Source organism: Leguminivora glycinivorella, chromosome 2 (genome assembly GCF_023078275.1).
Source record: "Leguminivora glycinivorella isolate SPB_JAAS2020 chromosome 2, LegGlyc_1.1, whole genome shotgun sequence".
NCBI lineage: Eukaryota > Metazoa > Arthropoda > Insecta > Lepidoptera > Tortricidae > Leguminivora > Leguminivora glycinivorella.
The window spans coordinates 12,473,027-12,481,587 of NC_062972.1; the positions used below are offsets into that span (position 1 = coordinate 12,473,027).

The 8,561-nt window shown below is 41.7% G+C and overlaps 2 protein-coding genes across 2 annotated transcripts; both read right to left on the bottom strand.

The window, feature by feature from the left end:
* Positions 1 to 283: 283 nt before the first annotated feature.
* Positions 284 to 1,661, bottom strand: LOC125242236. Its single transcript, XM_048150973.1, has 3 exons — positions 1,579 to 1,661; positions 1,278 to 1,367; positions 284 to 924 (listed from the first exon to the last, which is right to left on the bottom strand). The coding sequence occupies exons 1-3, from the start codon at positions 1,649 to 1,651 to the stop codon at positions 626 to 628; spliced, it is 462 nt and encodes a 153-aa protein (XP_048006930.1). The 5' UTR covers positions 1,652 to 1,661; the 3' UTR covers positions 284 to 625.
* Positions 1,662 to 3,943: 2,282 nt separating this feature from the next.
* LOC125242404 lies at positions 3,944 to 5,321 on the bottom strand. The gene is made up of 3 exons (XM_048151206.1): positions 5,239 to 5,321; positions 4,938 to 5,027; positions 3,944 to 4,584 (listed from the first exon to the last, which is right to left on the bottom strand). Exons 1-3 carry the CDS (start codon positions 5,309 to 5,311, stop codon positions 4,286 to 4,288), a joined length of 462 nt encoding a protein of 153 aa, XP_048007163.1. The 5' UTR covers positions 5,312 to 5,321; the 3' UTR covers positions 3,944 to 4,285.
* Between the last annotated feature and the right edge of the window lie 3,240 nt (positions 5,322 to 8,561).

Here is an 8,561-nt window from a genome sequence, read left to right on the forward strand (position 1 = left end):
GACTTTACGGCCGTTATTTACTTTCAACAATATTCACTTTATGCATATTCAGAAAAAAAGCACACACAAGTCACACTACACAAGTGTCCAAATAATTTGAGAAAGTTTTCTTGATGTCTACTTGAAGAGTTATTAACACATCACTAAATCCCAACGAGTTCCAAATAAACATTTGATTACCTATTTCACAAATACTTTGGTGGGTAATGGTGCGTAGACACTGTTTGAACTGACGTGCTTGTACACAGTTTTGGAGGAGCTAGATTTAAATAAAACCACAAGATTTTTTGCATTGCCACGGTTATATTGAGATGCGAGATTGAATATTATTAAATGTATCGCTTCCAAGCACAAAGTCTCACTCGCTTGCGTTAATGACCCTTTGACAGGTTACGAGATAGATACAGGCACCGGCATAAAATAAGTGATGATTTCTGTACCTTGTCATATTAACGTCTTGTTTAAAATGTTGTACGAAATAGTCTAACGATTAAAGGCGACAAGGTACAGAAAACATTACTTCTTTATGCCGGTGACTGTACAAGTAAATATTGTACTTAAGTGGGTAAGTTATGGGTATAACGTGGGACCCTTGCCTAAAGACTTCGACACAGGCCACCGCTGATTATCTAGTCTGATCTACAGATTCATGTCGCTCGGTGTGTGTATGTTTTTCATGTTTATGTTTATGATGAGTTTCGCGATGGTGATGGTGGTGATGGTGGTGCTTGATGTGTTTCGTTTGCTGGTCACCGTTATTATCTGGTGGTGGAGTTACTGGTACTTGTATATTCATAGCTTCACATTTATCCAAAAGATTTTCAAACGTTTGAATTAAAGGTAAGTACTGGGACTGCAACGTATGGATATCAATTTTGAATTTCCGGATAGACGACTGCATGCTATACATGCTTTGTTGAATATCTGTAAGAGCGTAATGATATCGGTATTAGTGCTTTTGTATCTATTAGTTTACGTTGAGGTATAAAGAGGAAATGGCGTAAAACATGAGAAATAGGTCCCAAAAAGAACAAATTCTTTTTGAACATTTGAAAGTGGAAGAAAAGTCGATCAGAAAATAATAACTGCGCTTTTATTAACATCAATAAGTATTGAGCATTTCACCGATTTGAATAAAAACAATTGCAATACAAATTGATGAGATGATATGGGTGATAGGCAGGTATGGAAGAGGAAGACATACGGCGACATGACTGGGATAAGGGAAAGCAAATAATTATATTAAGTTAGGTACAAAATGTTTATCATGGCATTACCATCTTCGATGCTACGAAGTGCAAGACGATGTTTAGTGGGTACGCGATAGAAGCTCATACGCCGTCTCGATTTTGGAAGAATCGTCGGACCTGTGACATATAGAACATGGGATTAAGTCTTAACTACGAGTAGTGGCGTGGATTGAATAATTTCTAGAATATACGAATTTCCACTGATGAGCGCACACGGGATTACGTGATTTTATACCACCCGTGTTGCAAATAGGAACTTTGACTTGACACGATGCTACACTGTAGCCGAGATAAGACATTTTTTCAACACATTATCTGTTGATCTTACCAACATCCCTCCCAGCGTCGACATTAATTATAATTATAATAATTACTAAAAAAACTAATGCATGAGCTCTCATGCTGGGTTTACCGTGGGCAATGTAAATAAAACTAGCCATAATATTAATTAAATAATAATCAATTTTTGGCAGGTCTACGGTTAATTTGCAAATAAAACGTTAGGCGTTATTCGCGAATTTTAATTTATCAAGTGAAAATTATTATTATTATTTTTTTTATATTTCTTTATAATTCTCAGTATTTTGGGAATACTGGCATAATGGGTTACACGGGCCGAAGCCAAGTGCATCCCATAATGATGAACTAGGGGTGATATTAGTGAGATCTAGATGATTAAATTGATGATGATAAGTAGGTATTTACTGTAGCTGTTTGCGTTTGTGAATCAAGGAGATATATTATTATTATTTCCTTTATTTATTTTGCTTCTTAGGTTAAGCTTTTTATAATATGAATATAAAAGTAAAATACAAAAACACATACAAAACAATATAAAAAACATATAAACACATTATAAAAAACCTAACCTAGGGTGCCGCCAGCAGCGGGGCAGGGCCCAAGCTGCCGGTGGTTAGGGCTGCAGAGAGAGGAACCGTCGGACTATCCGCGCCGTGTCCAAGATCACCGCCTTCTGCATCTGGCCCTTGATCCAGCCACCTAGCGAGAGTCTCTTAAGATGTTGATCGAGACTCTTCGCTATGAGACCGTTCGCTGAAACGACTATCGGAACAATGATCGTTGAATCAACATCCCACATGGCGGTTATCTCGTGAGCCAAGTCTAGGTACTTACTGGACTTGTCCTTCTCGGCTTTCACGAGATTCTCATCATGGGGGATGGTGATGTCAACGAGCACGGCCCGGCGTTGCGGTCGATCTATTATCACAATGTCAGGCTTATTGGCTACAATAGTCCTGTCAGTGATAATAGATCGATCCCAATAGAGCGTGGCACGACCATTTTCAAGAACTGGCGCAGGCAAGTACTTGTAGTACGGTACTTCGCGGTCCACAAGGCCGTATTGAAGAGCAAGTTGCTGGTGAATAATCCTGGCTACGAGATTATGTCTGTGCAGGTACTCGCCGTTAGCAAGATGAGAACAACCGGAAATGATATGCCTGAGTGACTCTCCGGGACGGCGGCATGCCCGACAAATGTCGACCGTACCGTCCTTCAGGATATATTTTCGGTAGTTGTTCGTCATCATAACTTCGTCCGCAATTGCACAGGCAAAACCCTCGGTTTCTCCGAAGAGGTCCCCGAATCGTAACCAGTTCACCGATGCGAGCAGGTCTACATCGGGTCCCGTGAGGGCCTTGTAGAACCGCCCGTGTAGCTGCTTGCTCTCCCATACCGCCTTGCGGTCCGCAGTACTTAGTACCACAGGTTTGCGCCAGTTCTCTTTCGCCAAGGAGAGCGGCGTGAGGTTTCCGTCAACTGCCACCACATCACGATGCATCCCACACTCGTTGTTAAGGAAGTAATTCCTGAGATTGTACACCTCACGGTTGTGGAGATCTTTGGCGTTTAGGAAGCCTCGACCTCCGCACTTCCGTGGGATGTACAATTTTCGAAGACAGAAGATGAATCGGATACAATTGTTAAGGAGTCGGTCCAATTTGTCAAGAAGCTCCTCGTTCAAGTCAGGACAGCATACATCACCATAGTCGATGTTTTAGTTTTGACTGGCAAGAAGTGTTTGAGCTTGTTGAGTGCGTGAAGAGTGCCCGTAACCTTCCGACTGATTTCGGCAATCTGCGGTCTCCAGCTTAAAGTGCTATCCAAGTGCACTCCCAGATCCTTAACGCACGAGCTGAAAGGAATAGGAGTGCCATTGAAGTGCACTGGACCTATCGTCTGTAGATCTAGCTTGGCAAGTTGTTTAGAGCTACCGATGATAATGGCCTGGCACTTTGCGCGATTTACAAACAGGCCAAACTTTCCCGACCATTGCTGTATATGAGAGAGGTCCCCGTTTAGCTTCTCTATGGTAGCCAACACATCGGTCACTTTGCACTGGTCGTAGAGCAACATTATTCTTCATTAAAACCTTACATTATAAGGTTATGACTTTACGGCCGTTATTTACTTTCAACAATATTCACTTTATGCATATTCAGAAAAAAAGCACACACAAGTCACACTACACAAGTGTCCAAATAATTTGAGAAAGTTTTCTTGATGTCTACTTGAAGAGTTATTAACACATCACTAAATCCCAACGAGTTCCAAATAAACATTTGATTACCTATTTCACAAATACTTTGGTGGGTAATGGTGCGTAGACACTGTTTGAACTGACGTGCTTGTACACAGTTTTGGAGGAGCTAGATTTAAATAAAACCACAAGATTTTTTGCATTGCCACGGTTATATTGAGATGCGAGATTGAATATTATTAAATGTATCGCTTCCAAGCACAAAGTCTCACTCGCTTGCGTTAATGACCCTTTGACAGGTTACGAGATAGATACAGGCACCGGCATAAAATAAGTGATGATTTCTGTACCTTGTCATATTAACGTCTTGTTTAAAATGTTGTACGAAATAGTCTAACGATTAAAGGCGACAAGGTACAGAAAACATTACTTCTTTATGCCGGTGACTGTACAAGTAAATATTGTACTTAAGTGGGTAAGTTATGGGTATAACGTGGGACCCTTGCCTAAAGACTTCGACACAGGCCACCGCTGATTATCTAGTCTGATCTACAGATTCATGTCGCTCGGTGTGTGTATGTTTTTCATGTTTATGTTTATGATGAGTTTCGCGATGGTGATGGTGGTGATGGTGGTGCTTGATGTGTTTCGTTTGCTGGTCACCGTTATTATCTGGTGGTGGAGTTACTGGTACTTGTATATTCATAGCTTCACATTTATCCAAAAGATTTTCAAACGTTTGAATTAAAGGTAAGTACTGGGACTGCAACGTATGGATATCAATTTTGAATTTCCGGATAGACGACTGCATGCTATACATGCTTTGTTGAATATCTGTAAGAGCGTAATGATATCGGTATTAGTGCTTTTGTATCTATTAGTTTACGTTGAGGTATAAAGAGGAAATGGCGTAAAACATGAGAAATAGGTCCCAAAAAGAACAAATTCTTTTTGAACATTTGAAAGTGGAAGAAAAGTCGATCAGAAAATAATAACTGCGCTTTTATTAACATCAATAGGTATTGAGCATTTCACCAATTTGAATAAAAACAATTGCAATACAAATTGATGAGATGATATGGGTGATAGGCAGGTATGGAAGAGGAAGACATACGGCGACATGACTGGGATAAGGGAAAGCAAATAATTATATTAAGTTAGGTACAAAATGTTTATCATGGCATTACCATCTTCGATGCTACGAAGTGCAAGACGATGTTTAGTGGGTACGCGATAGAAGCTCATACGCCGTCTCGATTTTGGAAGAATCGTCGGACCTGTGACATATAGAACATGGGATTAAGTCTTAACTACGAGTAGTGGCGTGGATTGAAGAATTTCTAGAATATACGAATTTCCACTGATGAGCGCACACGGGATTACGTGATTTTATACCACCCGTGTTGCAAATAGGAACTTTGACTTGACACGATGCTACACTGTAGCCGAGATAAGACATTTTTTCAACACATTATCTGTTGATCTTACCAACATCCCTCCCAGCGTCGACATTAATTATAATTATAATAATTACTAAAAAAACTAATGCATGAGCTCTCATGCTGGGTTTACCGTGGGCAATGTAAATAAAACTAGCCATAATATTAATTAAATAATAATCAATTTTTGGCAGGTCTACGGTTAATTTGCAAATAAAACGTGAGGCGTTATTCGCGAATTTTAATTTATCAAGTGAAAATTATTTTTTTTTTTTTTATATTTCTTTATAATTCTCAGTATTTTGGGAATACTGGCATAATGGGTTACACGGGCCGAAGCCAAGTGCATCCCATAATGATGAACTAGGGGTGATATTAGTGAGATCTAGATGATTAAATTGGAGATGATAAGTAGGTATTTACTGTAGCTGTTTGCGTTTGTGAATCAAGGAGATATATTATTATTATTTCCTTTATTTATTTTGCTTCTTAGGTTAAGCTTTTTATAATATGAATATAAAAGTAAAATACAAAAACACATACAAAACAATATAAAAAACATATAAACACATTATAAAAAACCTAACCTAGGGTGCCGCCAGCAGCGGGGCAGGGCCCAAGCTGCCGGTGGTTAGGGCTGCAGAGAGAGGAACCGTCGGACTATCCGCGCCGTGTCCAAGATCACCGCCTTCTGCATCTGGCCCTTGATCCAGCCACCTAGCGAGAGTCTCTTAAGATGTTGATCGAGACTCTTCGCTATGAGACCGTTCGCTGAAACGACTATCGGAACAATGATCGTTGAATCAACATCCCACATGGCGGTTATCTCGTGAGCCAAGTCTAGGTACTTACTGGACTTGTCCTTCTCGGCTTTCACGAGATTCTCATCATGGGGGATGGTGATGTCAACGAGCACGGCCCGGCGTTGCGGTCGATCTATTATCACAATGTCAGGCTTATTGGCTACAATAGTCCTGTCAGTGATAATAGATCGATCCCAATAGAGCGTGGCACGACCATTTTCAAGAACTGGCGCAGGCAAGTACTTGTAGTACGGTACTTCGCGGTCCACAAGGCCGTATTGAAGAGCAAGTTGCTGGTGAATAATCCTGGCTACGAGATTATGTCTGTGCAGGTACTCGCCGTTAGCAAGATGAGAACAACCGGAAATGATATGCCTGAGTGACTCTCCGGGACGGCGGCATGCCCGACAAATGTCGACCGTACCGTCCTTCAGGATATATTTTCGGTAGTTGTTCGTCATCATAACTTCGTCCGCAATTGCACAGGCAAAACCCTCGGTTTCTCCGAAGAGGTCCCCGAATCGTAACCAGTTCACCGATGCGAGCAGGTCTACATCGGGTCCCGTGAGGGCCTTGTAGAACCGCCCGTGTAGCTGCTTGCTCTCCCATACCGCCTTGCGGTCCGCAGTACTTAGTACCACAGGTTTGCGCCAGTTCTCTTTCGCCAAGGAGAGCGGCGTGAGGTTTCCGTCAACTGCCACCACATCACGATGCATCCCACACTCGTTGTTAAGGAAGTAATTCCTGAGATTGTACACCTCACGGTTGTGGAGATCTTTGGCGTTTAGGAAGCCTCGACCTCCGCACTTCCGTGGGATGTACAATCTCATAACAGACGAGCGCGGGTGTAACATACGATGTGTGGTAAGCAGTGAACGGACCCTCCGATCCAGGGCGTCCAGCTCAGTCTGGGTCCACCGTAGTATGCCAAAGGAGTATGTGAGTAGAGGCATTACCCAGGCGTTAAAGGCGCGCACTTTGTTGCCTCCTGACAAAAGACTGTTAAGGACTTTTGTCAGCCGACTGAAAAAGCGCTCCTTCACCGACCGTCTAATGCCAACATCCTCAATACCCAACGACTGTGACATACCAAGGTACTTATAGGTTTCTGATTCAGAGATAGATTATTATTATTATTTGTTTGTCTTTTCCATATCTCGGGACCATGGGGTCCCGGACCTTTGGGAGGCATGCGTGGGGCCGAAGCCAACAGCACAGAGGCCCTTTTAGACATTTTAATCTAAAGGCAAGGGATACACGTGGCGGATACCATCCCCGAGCGCACAATATCATACAATCGGAGATGGTCCCCGCCAGGTGCAAAGACTATTGCAGTGCAGCACTTTTGTGCTGCGATGGGAGCTAAGGTCATGGGTTATTGTTTTGAAAGTTGGATGAACTGGTTAAAGGGCTATGGGAGGAGACTATCGGACACCTGCCGTGACAATTAGTCTCACAATTGTAAAAGGCAGGCGGTGACTCGCCAACTCGTTGAGTGGGCCCTGCAAAACGGCCGCACGCACGGTGCGACAACAGAGCAACACTTGAGAGTGGCTAAAAGGTTGTCGAGAGGTGAGTCTGCGGTAGCTTGGTTCCTGGTGTTCCATTCAGCAGGCCGCCGGCGTTATGACATTTTACACTTCCAACCTGGAGCATAGGTCCCGCTCTTGCGAATCCACTCTGGCCGGCCGGTTAAGGCAAGCGCAGAGGCGAGGGCTAGATGGAAGTGCCCTCTGGAATAGGGGTCCGCGGTGTCGCCACTCACCGTCAGCTCGCCACAAGCTGCCCCCGCGGGCTTATTATTATTATTATTATTATTTTTTAGTTTATATCCACAATTTTCCGTTTTAAATTAGGTAGGTACCCACAGAATGTGAAAAATTCACATGCGAGTTCTCACACCGTGTAAATGGGCCTCGTGGCCTTTTGTAGGAGCGACATGAATAATATGTCATTGGGTGTTTACTATTTGATTGAGTTTAGATCTTTGTTTCTTAATGATATACGCAACGAATGAAACTTATTAAGCAGTTGCACTCATGTTTTTTATTTCCGTATTTTTCATGATTTGATTTTCTATTACATAATTATGTTAGATATGGTTTGAAATTGCTGACTTCACAAATTTAATGCAGAAGTACACGTGTATCAAAATCACCTAGTCGGAAAAGGGTTTTTTCTTCACTGCTTGGAAGGACCAAGAACTTTTTTTCTAGACATGTTCGGAGTTAACTTACGCACTTTGCCTTTAACGCCATTTGGCTCCCTTGTGACACAATCTACTTTTTCCTAATTAAAAATTGGTAAGGCTCGGATCTGGGTGCAATATTCAGCAGAAGATATATGTATTGACTTTATGGCTGTTAAATAATGTTGCATAATCCTCTTACCTTTATTAGAAACTTAATAACTAGGAGTCGAAAAAAAAAAAAAACAGATTGGCGATAAGTATATGAAATGAAATGAAAATGAAATGAAAATGAAATGAAAATGAAATGAAAATGAAATGAAAATGAAATATTTATTTTTCAAGTAGGCATATTACAATGCGCATATGAACGTCAAATAA

What these genes read in the sequence shown, in the direction of transcription:
- LOC125242236 (XM_048150973.1), bottom strand. Translation starts at nt 1,651, where the DNA reads ATGAGAGCTCATGCATTAGTTTTTTTAGTAATTATTATAATTATAATT. An exon ending in CGACGCTGGGAGGGATGTTG is followed by an intron (nt 1,368 to 1,578) that starts GTAAGATCAACA and finishes TATATGTCACAG; the next exon opens with GTCCGACGATTCTTCCAAAA. An exon ending in ACTTCGTAGCATCGAAGATG is followed by an intron (nt 925 to 1,277) that starts GTAATGCCATGA and finishes ACGCTCTTACAG; the next exon opens with ATATTCAACAAAGCATGTAT.
- LOC125242404 (XM_048151206.1), bottom strand. Translation starts at nt 5,311, where the DNA reads ATGAGAGCTCATGCATTAGTTTTTTTAGTAATTATTATAATTATAATT. An exon ending in CGACGCTGGGAGGGATGTTG is followed by an intron (nt 5,028 to 5,238) that starts GTAAGATCAACA and finishes TATATGTCACAG; the next exon opens with GTCCGACGATTCTTCCAAAA. An exon ending in ACTTCGTAGCATCGAAGATG is followed by an intron (nt 4,585 to 4,937) that starts GTAATGCCATGA and finishes ACGCTCTTACAG; the next exon opens with ATATTCAACAAAGCATGTAT.